This window comes from Equus caballus, chromosome 11 (assembly GCF_041296265.1).
Source record: "Equus caballus isolate H_3958 breed thoroughbred chromosome 11, TB-T2T, whole genome shotgun sequence".
Taxonomy (NCBI): domain Eukaryota; kingdom Metazoa; phylum Chordata; class Mammalia; order Perissodactyla; family Equidae; genus Equus; species Equus caballus.
The window spans coordinates 36,506,912-36,521,155 of record NC_091694.1 but is presented as its reverse complement, the minus strand read 5'-3'; the positions used below and the strand labels follow the sequence as shown (position 1 = coordinate 36,521,155).

General features: G+C 39.3%; 1 protein-coding gene across 17 annotated transcripts in view; it reads left to right on the top strand.

The window, feature by feature from the left end:
- The window catches only part of ACACA (acetyl-CoA carboxylase alpha), a 271,880-nt gene that overhangs the window by 203,715 nt on the left and 53,921 nt on the right, over positions 1-14,244 (top strand). For all 17 annotated transcript variants that reach the window (XM_070227563.1, XM_023652967.2, XM_070227569.1 and 14 more), the window contains 3 exons: positions 2,289-2,386; positions 6,078-6,198; positions 7,072-7,182. In XM_070227563.1, the coding sequence (XP_070083664.1) occupies positions 2,289-2,386; positions 6,078-6,198; positions 7,072-7,182 (330 nt within the window). The remainder of the gene's footprint in view (positions 1-2,288; positions 2,387-6,077; positions 6,199-7,071; positions 7,183-14,244) is intronic.

Below are 14,244 nucleotides of genomic sequence, written 5' to 3'. Positions count from 1 at the left end.
TAGTTGTAGGTCCCTCTGGTTGTGCTATGTGGAGTGCCGCCTAAGCATGGCCTGACAGGTGGTGCCATGCCTGCATCCAGGATGTGAACCGGAGAAACCCTGGACCACCAAAGAGGAGTGTGTGAGCTTAACCATTTGGCCATGGTGCTGGCCCCTCATCCAGTCTTAAAGATGTAAATTCCGTCTGTAAACTGATAAACTTCCAAATTTATATCCTCCCCCAAACCTCAAATTCATTTTTCCAGACTCACTGTCTCTACTTACATGTCTGCCCAAATGTAGCTTCTAATCTTCTTCTGTAAATTTGTTTTCTCTATCTCAATAAATGGTACCTCTGTTCTTCCATTTAAGTAAAAGTCCTTGGAGTTGTCCCTGACTTCTCTTTCTCTCTCATGTCCCACATCCTCTCTGTCAGTAAATCATGTTTACATCTCGACCTTCAAAATATATCCAGAATCCAACCGCTTCTAACCACTTCCACTGCTACACAGTATTCAAAGTCACTGTCATCTCTTACCTCCATTATTGCAGTAGCTTCCTAATTGACCTTCCTGCTTTTGACCTTACCCCTACCTAAAGCCTACTCTCACAGAAAGTGGAATGGTCCAGTTAAAATATAAATCACGTCATGGCTCAAAACTTTCCTCTGATTAAAACCCTTTAATTGCGTCCCAGTTCACCCAAGAAAGGGCCAAAACCCATATGGTTATCAATAAGATCCTACAAAGATTGGCCTTCCAGCACTTCTCTGCCTTCATTTCTTGCTGCAGCCTGCCTCATTCCACACTATGGCTCTACTGGCCTCCTTACTCGTTCTTAAACCTGCTGGGCAGTCATGCCTCAGCGCTTTTGAACTTGTGGTTCCTTCTGTCTAGAATGCTTTTCCCCCACATATCCTCATGTTTTATTTCCTCAGCTCTTCAGGTCTTTACTCAAATGACATTTTCAATGAAGCCTTCCCTGGCTGTTCTTTCTAAAAGTTCAACTCTCCCAACTCTCCTGTCTCCCTTCTCTATTTATTTTTTCCTTAAACATTATTCCCATTAACATTATATATTTTACCTATTAATTTTGTATATTTTCTGTCTCTCTTACTAGAAGATAAGTTCTCTAAGTTCTGTTTTGTTCCTTCCTGTTTCTCCAGTGCATTGAACAGTACCTTGCACGTAATAGGCACTCAGTAAGTTTGTGTTAACTGACATACTACTGACACTTAGTGGTTCTCATCATAAGTCATGTAAAATCGATAGCAGATTCATGTCTGTTCCAACATGTTGTGCTCACTGTGGGACAAATTCATTGAGTTAAATGGTGGGCTTGATTTCTCATAGTATTTAAAATGTTTTCCTCTGTTTACTTTTTTTTTTGGCTGAGGGACTAATTCACTTAAGTTAAACACACGTATACATAACTCTATATGTGAGTGGGTATATGTATATATAAAAATCAGTTATGAAATGTTAGTATAATTTTTTAATGTAAATAGGTATTAGGAGTATACTTTAAAAAAAGCTAAAGGCATGAGTTCAGTGTTCACTGATCATTAACACTGCATAGACTTCTGATTTTAATATTGAATATCCCAGTTTTGTGATCCTCTCAATTGTCCCTTACCCATTTATATGTATATATTTATTTATTTTTTTTCTTTATGAGGAAGATTAGCCCTGAGCTAACTGCTACCAATGCTCCTTTTTGCTGAGGAAGACTGGCCCTGAGCTAACATCCGTGCCCATCTTCCTCTACTTTATATGTGGGACGCCTACCACAGCATGGCTGGCCAAGTGATGCCATGTCTGCACCCAGGATGTGAACTGGCAAACCCCGGGCCTCCGAAGTGGAACATGCACACTTCACCACTGCACCAGCAGGCCGGCCCCTCAATTTTCCCTTGCCCATTTATATTTTTATGATACTATGGATTTGAAAAATGCAGAATAGTAATTCACACAGTCCTTTAATTTTGTGTTGATATCTTTAATAGAGCTATCACTAAAGATCGAAAATGACCCTTAACCCTGATGAAAATGAAATGAATGAAATATACTTGGAGTTGCAGCTATAAGATATCTATTTTAAGGACAGTCAGTCAGTGATTGGAGAAATAGGCACGTCCGTCTTTCAAAGGAGAACTATCTATGCTCGTGTTCTATTAGACAGTAACTCTAGGAAGTGATGTGGCAATTTAAACCTAGCTTTGGAACAAGCTGCATTCCGCATGCTTTTCTGTGTCTTCTGATTATGTAACGATGGCGAATAATGAGTTAGAAATGATTTGTGCTTCACAGGGATACAAATATTTATATCTGACCCCTCAAGATTATAAGAGAGTCAGTGCTCTCAACTCTGTGCATTGTGAACATGTGGAGGATGAAGGAGAATCCAGGTAGGTATATATTTATCAGAATAACTTGGCCATGGATTAAAGAAAGGAGAATATGATAGTTTTTTCCTCACTGTCCCACTGATTGTGACCTTGAAGAGCAATAAAGATTGCTTATTACATAATCTAGAGGTCTTAGGTTTGTGTCTTAGCTCTACCACTTATTAACTGAAAGATATTATTATTGATTGAGGTTTTTAAGTTATAAATATTTATTCATTTTAGAAAAGTTAGGACATGTAAACAATTATGTAGAAAAAATAAAAATTAGCTACAATCTTACCAAGAGATCACAATTGTTAATGTATATTATATTCTTGCTGACTTTTCTGTATTTATACACCGTTATTTGTACATAATTGGGATTGTAATAGAAAAACTTTTGTAATTGGTTTTTTTTCACTAAAATCTGTTTGGGAGAAGTTTTGTACATTCTTAAAATATCATTTGAGAATATGATGTTTAATGGCTTTATAGTATTTTATCTTAATGGATATATCATATTTGAACGTTCAGACCATTACAGTTTTTTACTGTTTTATCCCTGGGCTGAGCGTTCTTTTATGTAAATTTCTAGGAATATTTCTAATTATTCCCTTTGGGTTAATTTCTAAAAGTGGAATTACTGGTCAAAAAGTTTGTCTATTTTTAAGATTTTTTTGACATTTTCAAATTGCCCTCCCAGGATCTGCACCCCCACCAGCAATACGTGATTGTGCTTGTTTCCCCTCTTTAATTTTTCTCCACCCTTGCCAACACTGATTATTGTCAATTAATAAAATAGGATAGAAATAGCAATTGTTATTTTAACGGGTATTTTTGATTACCAGTGAAGTTGAACATTTTTATAATCTATCTGCAAGTATTTTCCAGAATGTTAATCAGTGGCTCCTGTACCATTTATTGAATAATTCATACTTTCCTCCCTTTTCTAATAATCTTAACTCAGTTACTAGGCTTTGTATTCTGTCTTTTGTTCTGTCTGTCTATGCGTGGGCTAATGCCACACTTTTTTCACTATTCTAGTCGGGCAGATTTCCTCACATTCTTAATTTTTCCCCAAGTTTTGTTAGCTACTTTGTCTTTTTATATATAGGCTCACTTTTTTAATTCCCAAAAACTTTCCGTACTGATTTGATTCAGAATGCGTTGGGTTTATAAATTAATTTAGGAAGATCTGACATCTTCATAATATTAACTCTTCCCAACAAGAAACAGTGTTTTTCCATTTATTCAAGTGTATATTTAAATTTTATGGTGTTCTTCCTGTAGGTTATGCCAGAAGTTCCAAGTCTTTCTTGATTCACAGCACTCTTACTGTCTCAGTAATTTTTTCATAGTGCCTTTAGGCTAAAAGATATACCTAATATTTCTGTTTATTAACTAGTCAGACCTAAACAACTTCATAAGTATTTATGCCCTAACAACTTAATCATGTGAAAACTTAATACACATAAATTGAAATTTTTTTTCATGTTTAGTAATTAGAGTTACTTACTAATGGGATATTTGCATCTGAACATCTCAAACCTTGCAGTCAGCTTGGATATGGCCACACTTGTTTCATGTTCTGCAATGATTCTGTGCAGAACATTTTTTGTTTTTTGTTTTTTTCGCAGAAACCAGGAAAACCCATCTTTGCAAAGATAGGGCATTGTCAAAAGGAATGTAGCACTAATATTAAACTGTGAACTAGTAGTTCACATGGGATGCAACAGGTATCACATATCATAATATTTCTCTCAAAAATTTAAAATATCCTACACTGCCCCTGGCAGTTCACTGTGGCATCCCAGGGCACCTTGGTGCCCAGTGTGGGTATAGTGGGATTTTATAAATTTTTTAATGTTTATTGCTAAATATTTTGCATTTTTTCTTGCTGTTCTGATTGGGCTCCCCCCCATTGTATTTTTTAACTCTTTGTTACTGGTATCTTAGAAAGCTATTGATTTTTGTGTATTGCTTTTGTTAAAGCAAGTCATTTTTCTCCTCTGAGCCTTAGTTTCTTCATCTGTAAGATGAAGATCAAGTAAACTGATATATGTAAAGCTCTTAGCCTAGTGCTGAGCTCATAGTAAGCAGTCAAAAATCCTGGATATTATTATTATTATCTAATAATGGAGGTGATACTACCTATCACATTGGATTGTTGTGAGGATCAAAAATAATATATATGAATGTGTTTTGTTAATTGTATTACACTATACAAAGGTTTTTATTATAAATAACAGTAAAATTTGGTACTGCTTTAAAGGATGATAGTCTTAGTGGTGGAAGACACAGATCATAGAGCAGAAAATGGGAAATTTTTCCTCTTTTTTGAGTAATACAGTGGGAGAAGATACCACTTTAACAAATCGTGAACACCTGTGAAGCGACAGGTACTCCTTAAGAGGGAAAAGATCTGCGTTGCAGGCAGGGCTGACTAGGCCCATGAGTGTTTGTGACTATATGGCATGCGGGCCTTATAAAAGGAACACATTACCCTCCCCTCAAATTAATGTGGCTCATTAACCCCTTAAGAGAGATTAGCTTTACCTGTAACATAACTCTAGAATCTAGAGTCTAGATACAAAGCAAAGGGAAGAATTGGGGAATTATTGGGAGAGGCTGCAAATAGAAAGGCAAGGGAATCTGAGACCTGGCAAGGGAAGCTGCAGACCAACAGCAAGGGCAAAGGAAAGGACCTGATGGTGGGCTGGAAGTAAAGAAGGGAACAGAGAAATATGGGGGCAAAAAAAGTAGTTTAAGAACCACTATGGTATACTTACTTATTATTTCAATTTAGAAAACTGTGCCCAGTACCAAGTTTTCTGAGTACACATGGAACAATAAATAATATATGCCCATCTCTACTTCCAACTTTGTATTCTTCCTTTCTTTTATTAGTTACATTCCCCATCTCCCATTTCCCATTATCAGCTGTCACTCCTAATGCCCTGCCAAGAAGACAGATGAGTGGCTCCCGCTGGATCCACAGGATGCTTTCTGGACAACTTGGCCAGCTTTTCCTTTCTACACGCATTCCACTTACCCCTGCAGAGGACTATAGCCAGGAACCCTTGTGTATACATTTGATATTTACAAAGGAGCCGGAATGGGAATGCACTGTTTTGACCTTCTCCTTCATCCCTGTCTTGAAAGAGAGGATTTTTGACTTGAGAAATTGAGCTAAGCAGTCTCACTATGCCTCTGGATTTTTATTCCTATGTAACATTTTCTAAAATTGTTGATTTAATGGCTACTGCTTAATGTAAGGAGATATATGCTGGCCCTGCTTTTAACAAACTTGTTATAGAGAGTAAGAGAAGGTATCTAAAATCTGAGCACCTTCTATGTGTCAGGGCCTCTCCTTGTTGCTTTAATTTAAGTCTCACGTCAACCCCTAGAGGTAGATACTATTATCCCCACTTTACAGAAGTTACAGTTATCCCCAATCACACTGAGCTGGGATTGAAACTTATTTACTTAATTCCAGATTTTGCTCTTTGTGCTATACCATATTACTTCCAGACAAAATAGGCACCAAGCTAAGAGGAAAGGTACAAGAATCAAGAGTATAAGAAGAGCATAGAGCCCTGGTATTAAGTATAAGCTTTTAGTATGCTTTTAGCAGGCTTTTAATGGTGATTATTCTTTTAACAGATTGTGACTGTTTTTAGCCTTTGTAATTTGGCATGTCTGTATCCAATAGGTACAAGATAACCGATATTATTGGGAAAGAAGAGGGACTTGGAGTAGAGAACCTTCGAAGTTCTGGAATGATTGCAGGAGAATCCTCATTGGCCTATGATGAGATCATCACCATCAGCCTGGTAAATCTTGCCAGAATATGAAACTTTTTTGTTTTGTTTTGTTGTTTGGTTTTGGATGTGTTTTTGTTTGTTTGGTTGTTTTTTTTTTTTTTTGTGAGGAACATTGGCCCTGAGCTAACATCTGCCGCCAATCGTCGTCTTTTTGCTTGAGGAAGATGGTCTCTGAGCTAACAGCCGTGCCAGTCTTCCTCTCCTTTGTATATGGGATGCTGCCACATCATGGCTTGATGAGTGGCATGTAGGTCTGTACCCAGGATCCAAACCTGCGAATCTTGGGCCACCAAAGCGGAGCACACGAACTTAACCACTATGCCACTGGGCCAGCCCCCAGAATATGAAACTTTTGAAAAGCTGACTGGCTAGGATTTGTTTTTGCCCTCATCACTGCTATTCAGTCCCAAATGAGAGCATTTCTTAAAAATTGTATACCTACAATTTGGTTTTAATTGTGCATAATAATGGGAAGATAGGATAATATAATTGAATTTCTCAGATAAACCTAGCACCTCATTTTAGCTTTTAGTTTAACTTCTTATTTCTCTAAATATTCTACTAGAGTTTTGACAGCTTGAATTTCTTCTCTTACTGCTTTCCTAGTTTATACCTCTAGTGTAGATGCCAAACACCTGTGAAGTGGGCAAAAGTATAAGAGAAGTGAAGGGTCTGTGATCTTTTAAGTGTCTAATACTTAAATCATTGAATACTTAAATCTTTTCTTTGACCAGGAAATTGTTTTCTTGTATTGTTATTAGTCACACAGGCTTCATAAAAAGCAATATTCTGTTAATGTGGATTTTATATATCTGTGTCTTAGTTCTTACAGCTTGGGAGGTGACATAAATATGTGACATGCAGAATTTCTTCTTTTTTAAGGTTACGTGCCGGGCCATTGGGATTGGGGCTTACCTTGTCCGGCTGGGACAGAGAACCATCCAGGTTGAAAACTCTCACTTAATTCTGACAGGAGCTGCCGCCCTCAACAAAGTAAGTTCCTAGGGTTTGGGAGAGTGTATGAAACTGTTTGACAATTACTGTGAATCCTTAATTCAAGACCCTGATTGGGAGAAAGCCATTCAACCCATGCTTTCCTCAGTCTGTCTTTCCCCCTCTTCCTCCGTCTTCCCTGCCCATTGCCTAGCTTGCCTATTCATTCATTCATTTCATTCGACAAATATTCTGAGTACCTACTCAGAATACTCCACAGTGTGCCAGGCACTGTTCCAAGCCCTCTGGGTATGTTAATGAACAAACCATATAAAACTCCTGCTCCAAAGAGTTTACATTCTAGTATGTCTCTAGAAAGACAGGGACTTAATTGATTGCTTCTGTTCTGCCCTCCTTCTCTTTTTCTCATCTGTGAGTAAGAGATATAAGGAGATCTATTCCCAGATGTGGAGCTGTCTCTGAAACATCCTGTGAACATGTTGAGGATAGTAAGTTTTAATGTTTTGAGGAATCTTTGAATATTCCTCTAAAAAAGGGCATTTATGGTGGCCCCTTGTACATAGAGGAAGTACTTGGTAAATATTGAATGGAAAGATGGGTGGATGGATGCATGGATGAATTGCTGGGAAAATGTATGACATAGAGATTTATCTTCCCTTCAAAAGAAAGGCTTGTGCCTTTTCAGTCTAAGCTTATAGGGACTTTTCCAAAGGAAAAAGAAAATGGATGGTGAGGTCACTGCTTATAAGAATGAAAACTATCTAAGAATACCTGAATATACAAAGAGCAATGTAGTTCTGACTTCTTTGCAGGCATAGGGAAGTTATTTTCTCTCCAGAGCCAAGAATATGTAATAGTCTGGGGCTGGCTAGCTGACCTTGTGCAACTCTTATAACCTCTCAGCTCCTCAGTTTTCTTTACACCTTTAAATGATAGTGTGGAGACCAACTGAGAACACATAAGTAAAAGTACTTAGTACTTGGCACAAAGTGTTGGCCCTCATTACAATTCCAGTTCCCTTTTCCTCTCTTAAATGGTTTGCTGATTGAGCTTGTAGAGTTATACACATGCCAAATTGTATTGGATATTGTGTTTACTAGACTTGCACAACCTCTTCATCAAGCCTTAACTTTCAATTGGAAGGATAGGAATTTAGTGTCCTATTCTATCATTCCCATTTAGAAAAAGTTGATACTTCTGTTGGTCCAGGTAGCTTTTGGGGATGTCAGAAATGAGGAGAATTGTTTGATGGGATTAGCTTGCTCTCTGCATTCATATGAACTCTGTGTCCTTCTCTGGACTTGCTTTTCTCTCCAGGGAAAGGCGAAGAAGCAGTGGTAACAATGGCAAACTTGGGTATCCTGCTCCCTTTTTGGAGGGTAGCCTAGAAATAAAGATTGTGAACTACCACAGATTATTGCAATGGGAGAACCTACAGAGAGTCTTAAATTTTTTTTTTTTATTAAGGTTATAAAAGTTAACATCCTTGTAAAATTACAGTTGTACATTATTATTAGTCATGTTGTAGGTACACCACTTCACCCCTAGTGCCCTCCCCCCACCCCCCTTTCCCCTGGCAACCACCGATCAGTTCTCTTTGTCCGTATGTTAACTACCACCTATGAGTGGAGTCATACAGAGTTCGTCTTTCTCTGTCTGGCTTATTTCACTCAACATAATACTCTCAAGGTTTATCCATGTTGTTGTGAATGGGACAACTTTGTCCTTCTTTATGGCTGAGTAGTTTTCCATTGTATATATATACCACAACTTCTTTATCCAATCATCAGTTGCTGGGCACTTAGGTTGGTTCCATGACTTGGCTATTGTGAATAATGCTGCAATGAAGATAGGGGTGCATGGAGCTTCTGAAATTGCTGATTTCAGGTTCTTAGGATATATACCCAGTAGTGCGATGGCTGGGTCATAAGGTATTTCTATTCTTAACTTTTTGAGGAATCTCCATACTGTTTTCCATAGTGGCTGCACCAGTTTGCATTCCCACCAACAGTGTATGAGGGTTCCCTTTTCTCCACAGCCTCTCCAACATTTGTCACTCTTGGTTTTGGATATTTTTGCCATTGTAACAGGTGTAAGGTGATATCTTAGTGTAGTTTTGATTTGCATTTCCCTGATGATTAGTGATGATGAGCACCTTTTCATGTGTCTATTGGCCATCCGTATATCTTCTTTGGAGAAATGTCTGTTCATGTCCCCTGCCCATTTTGTAATTGGGTTATTTGATTTTTTATTGTTGAGTTGTGTGAGTTCTTTGTATATTATGGAGATTAACCCTTTGTCGGATAAATAACTTGTGAATATTTTTTCCCACTTAGTGGGCTGTTTTTTTGTTTCAATCCTATTTTCCCTTGCCTTGAAGAAGCTCTTTAGCCTGATGAAGTCCCATTTGTTTATTCTTTCTATTGTTTCCCTCATGTGAGGGGAGTCTTAAATTTTTTTTAAGTTGCTCTTTTGGATATCTTCTTAGGGTGAGATATTGATGAATGTTGAAGATAATTGTAGGTACCACTGTCTGTGAGGATACAATTTAAAGAAGACACCTGTATTTCCATAATGTTCCCGTACCTGGACAAAGAGCTAATTTCTGAAATGTATCTTGTTACAGTGAGTTTCTTATTTTCTCCCTGATACTATGTTGTATGCAAAGAATATTACAAAAAACAAAGGTTTTGTTGTTGCTGCTGCTGCTGGTTTTTTTGTTTTTTACCTAAAACCTTAGTAGTTGAATTTTATTTATTGCCATAAAGAAAGCATTGGAGATTTTTTCCCTTAAAATCTGGTTGAATTGTTCTGATCAAATTCATTATGTTCACCTTCTTCCTAGCCTACAGGGCTGCTTGTTAAACGAGAAGTCTAGGGGGCCGGCCCCCTGGCCGAGTGGTTAAGTTTGCGCGCTCGGCTTCGGCGACCTAGGGTTCTGCCAGTTCGGATCCTGGGCACAGACATGGCACTGCTCATCAAACCATACTGAGGCAGCATCCCACATGCCACAACTAGAAGGACCCACAACTAAAAATATACATCTATGTACCGGGGGGCTTTGGGGAGAAAAAGGAAAAATAAAATCTTTGGGGAAAAAAAAGAGGGAGAGAAGTCTAGTTGCAGGGAAAAGGCAAGTAAAGCTGCAGCTGTAACTTGCGAAACAATGCTCATCTTCAGAAAGACATGATCATTTGTAGCTGAAGGGAGTGATCAGTTATAGAGGTTACCTAATCCTGCTCTGCCTGTTTCACTATCTTCATGTCAGTGCCTCTTAAGTATAATATTGCTGGAAGATACCCAATTTCATGCAAATTCATTAAGAATCCTGTATGCCCCTTTGCCTATCAGGTATGAAAAAGGAAATTATACAGGGAGCTACATGCTCAGATTGCTTCCTCCGACTCGCTCCTTGTGCATGTTCTGTCTTTGTGTGTCCTGGTGTCTTTCTACATCTCTGTTTGCCTTTTTCTCTATGGGATCTCTGTCTTGCATACTGTGAGTGTGTGCAGGTCACTGTGAGTGCACGTCTCTTCCTGTGTGAGTGCTGGTCTCTCTGTCTCTTTGTGTCTGTGCCCTCTAGATCCTTCTCTTTCTCTGTCTTTGTGCCTCCCTGAGTGTCCATGTGTGAGAAAGTCTTTGTGTGTGTCTGAAACACTGTAGAGCCTCCTTAAGCCTTGACCATTTTGCTTCTAGTATGTGTGTACCTGCATAAAGTGGAAACGTAGGCAGTATATGCAAGCTTTTAGACTGTAAACGTTTGACCCCCACCTTTTTGAGTCTTCATTCTTTATGTTAAACATTGGGGTGAAGAATAAGAAAGGAACGGGTGTGCAGAGGTTGTAGGGAAAAAAAAATCTGTGTGTGCAAGTGCCGATCCCGTTGACCCCTTTGAAAATTGAAATAATGATAATGCGCGTCTCCTGACTGCATCAAAGTATCAGCACATCAAAAGCCAGGAGGCATGAAATGCAAATGATAAAGTGAAAGCAGATGGATTGTGCATGATCGCCTGATGCCCAATGAATTTTAAAAGGTGCCGGTTTGCAAGGGGGGTGGGTGGGGGGTGGAGATGGGGGGCTGAAATAAACACGTTATCCCTGCAATTTTTTTTTGTTCTTGACGCTCACTCCTGACAATATTTTTTCACACTTGAGTGAACACCCACTCCATCTCTCTCTCCCCTTCTCCCTCTCCATCTCTCTTTCTCTCTCTCTTTCTCTCTCCTCTCCAACTCCCCCCACCCCCCGCCCCCTTACACGTCTCAGGTCATGTCGCTGCAGCTCCGGTGGAAATAATAAGATATAAACCACGAGGTTGTTATTTGCATAGAAATAGCATGGAGCCCCAGGCAGCAAGGGAGAAGGACACAGGGATCATTTGTCTAAAATTTTAATGAAAAGTTTTGCTGAGGCAGAGATTTTTAAAAAACTTCTTTCTACCTGCTTTTCTCCTTCCCGCCCCACTCCCCCAAACCCCATCTCTGATTTGACTTAACATGGTTCGATTTGAAGAAAAGGGTTGACACTCCACATATCCTACTCCTGTAATGCAGCAACATGTAAATTGTTCCTTTAATAGATATGAAGCTGGAGAGAGACACGTTCCCAACTTAATACATTGCATGTATGCATCAAGCTTTTATGGCTACACTCCATCTCAGCGCACACGTGATGTTGCCTGTCATTAGCTGAACTGTTTTTAATTAGTTTAGACCTTCCTACCTTTTGCTTCCAAAGACTCTTCCTTTTAAGAATTTCTTTCTATAGCCAATGGTAGTAACCTGCACATAAATATTCCAGTGGTTTCCTATTTTTTATTTTCAGTGGTTTAAGTATTACCAAGTTGAGAAGAGATACAGTATCTGGCTTTTCTTGAGTATTGCAGAAGCAGACCTGACATTTGAACTAAAGGCAATGGGCTGGTGATTAGAGGCAGTCTGGATGATTGTATTTGAAACTTAAAATCAGGAACATCTGTCTGGCTGCTTGCTACTTTCTGGGCTAGGCTAGTAGTGTCAGGGCCACTTTACAGGTGGGAAGACTAAAATAGTAAGAGGTAAGGTGACTTATTAGTTCCACTAACAGAAACTAGATCACTCTCAAAACATGAACTTCCATGTCCTCAGGTTTTATTTAAGATGGGCTCAATCCCCTGTGCTTTGTGTCCACAAGACCTGAGAAGAGAAGGTAGCCTGGTCATTTTCCTTTTAGTCCAAATGCCATGAGAATGATGACATAAATAAAAGAAGCTTCTAAGGCCTGCTATTTCCTGTCTCTCAAGGTAGTAGATCATAGGTTCCTGGCTCCTTGATCTGTAGGCTATGGGTGGCAGAGTCCTCAAAATGCCTTACTAAGTGGAAAGGGCAGACCTGATGGATGTGACAAACTACCCTGCTTAAAGGGAGTCTTGCTGGCCTGGCAAAGGCAGTAATCTGTGTGCTTGGGGGTCTGGTACGATAAACCCTTAAGGGGCTAAGATAATTTGTAGAGTCATAAACTCTTAAGTCAAGGTGCCACTGGACTTCGCAGTAAGTTTCAGATTTACTTCTCCTCCCCCATCATTCCTCCTCTCTGTTTCCATTTAATATGTTTAACAGAATGTCAGGTGGTAGCTAGGCTGGAAGGAGGACCTAGTATTGTAGAAGAACACTGATGTGTAGGCTAGACCCGCATGGTTCTTGGGTCCATTGCCCCAAACTTGGTGAGAGCCCTCTTTGCACACAGAGAAATCAGAATTTGCAGTTTATGGCTTGTCCTCTGGACAGTAACTGTCTGTGGAGGAGAGGCATGTGCTGGTGGATTGATAAAAGGGTTACAGACTCACTCGGGAGGTGATATGTGACTTCCTTGTAATATACATTTTAAAACTTCTGCTTCTGTTTTAGGAAAAAAGAAATCCCATAATCTCATCCACCTTAGCAAGATCAGGCCCCTATTTCCACTGAATCTGCCAAGAAAAAAGAAGTTATATGATGGGTGTGGCTAGGGTTAAATGTGGGGCGTGTAAGGGGCTAATTCTGCTAATCTTGCTTTTGAGACTTGGTGTAAGTCTCTGTCTGGATCTCAGTTTCCAAATACGTATTTTTATTTGTATGTATTTTTAATATGGAATGTGAAGTTGTTGCTGATGCTATTGGGTACAGTATCAGATTTCCTCCCATGAGCCTGTGGCACCAGGGACCTGCACTATATGTTCTCCATACTCACCCATGACTCTGACACACAACGTGAGAGTCATGGAGGCTCAAGAAGGGAAGGAGAGATTACTTAGCTCTTGCTGTGAGGCAGCCTTGTAACTTTCACATAACTTAGAAGTGGAATCGTTCAGAGCGTGGACTCTAGAGCCAACTGCCCAGGTTTAATTCCTGGCTCTACAACTTACTAGTTGTGTGATCTTGGGCAATTTATTTAACCTTTCTAGGTCAGTTTCATTAACTGTAAAACGGAAATAATAATAGTACCTATCTACCAGGGTCTTGTGAGGACTAAATGAGTTAATATAGGTAAATCACTGGGACTGTTGTCCTCTTCCGTAAGATGCATTTAGGGTCCTTTCTCATTGCAACTCATATCCAGGCTCTGGAAGGGAAATAGAAACACAGCATTCTCTATACTTTCTGATCTTTTGAAGGCAAAAATTCCTTTAAGAAAATGTTAGATGTCAGTCCTCACCGTGGCAGTACATTCATGTATTGACTTTCCCAGTAGATGTTATCTAAAGACAATCACTGCACTTTGGAAAGCCATTAATGTGAGAGGTACCATGTTCAGTCCTTGATAGGGCAGTATATGTGTCAGTCATCTGTCTTTAAGAGTCCCTAAGGACTTGTTGATACAATAGCCCATAATCACTCTGAGGATCAGTCCAGCAATTTGCATTTTTAAAAGTCCCTAACTACCTATTTTCACAATAGACAGTCCCTGTACTCCCGTAGCTCCAGATGGGATCACTCTCCATTCTAAAGAGGGCATTTGAGCTTGCTTTCTGAGTAAGCCTCACTTTAGCATTATGAATGAGTTCTCAGTAAAGATTTTAATGGGCACATCTCCCTAGTTTTCAAGCCCTTCTACACACACACACACCACACACAAAATATGG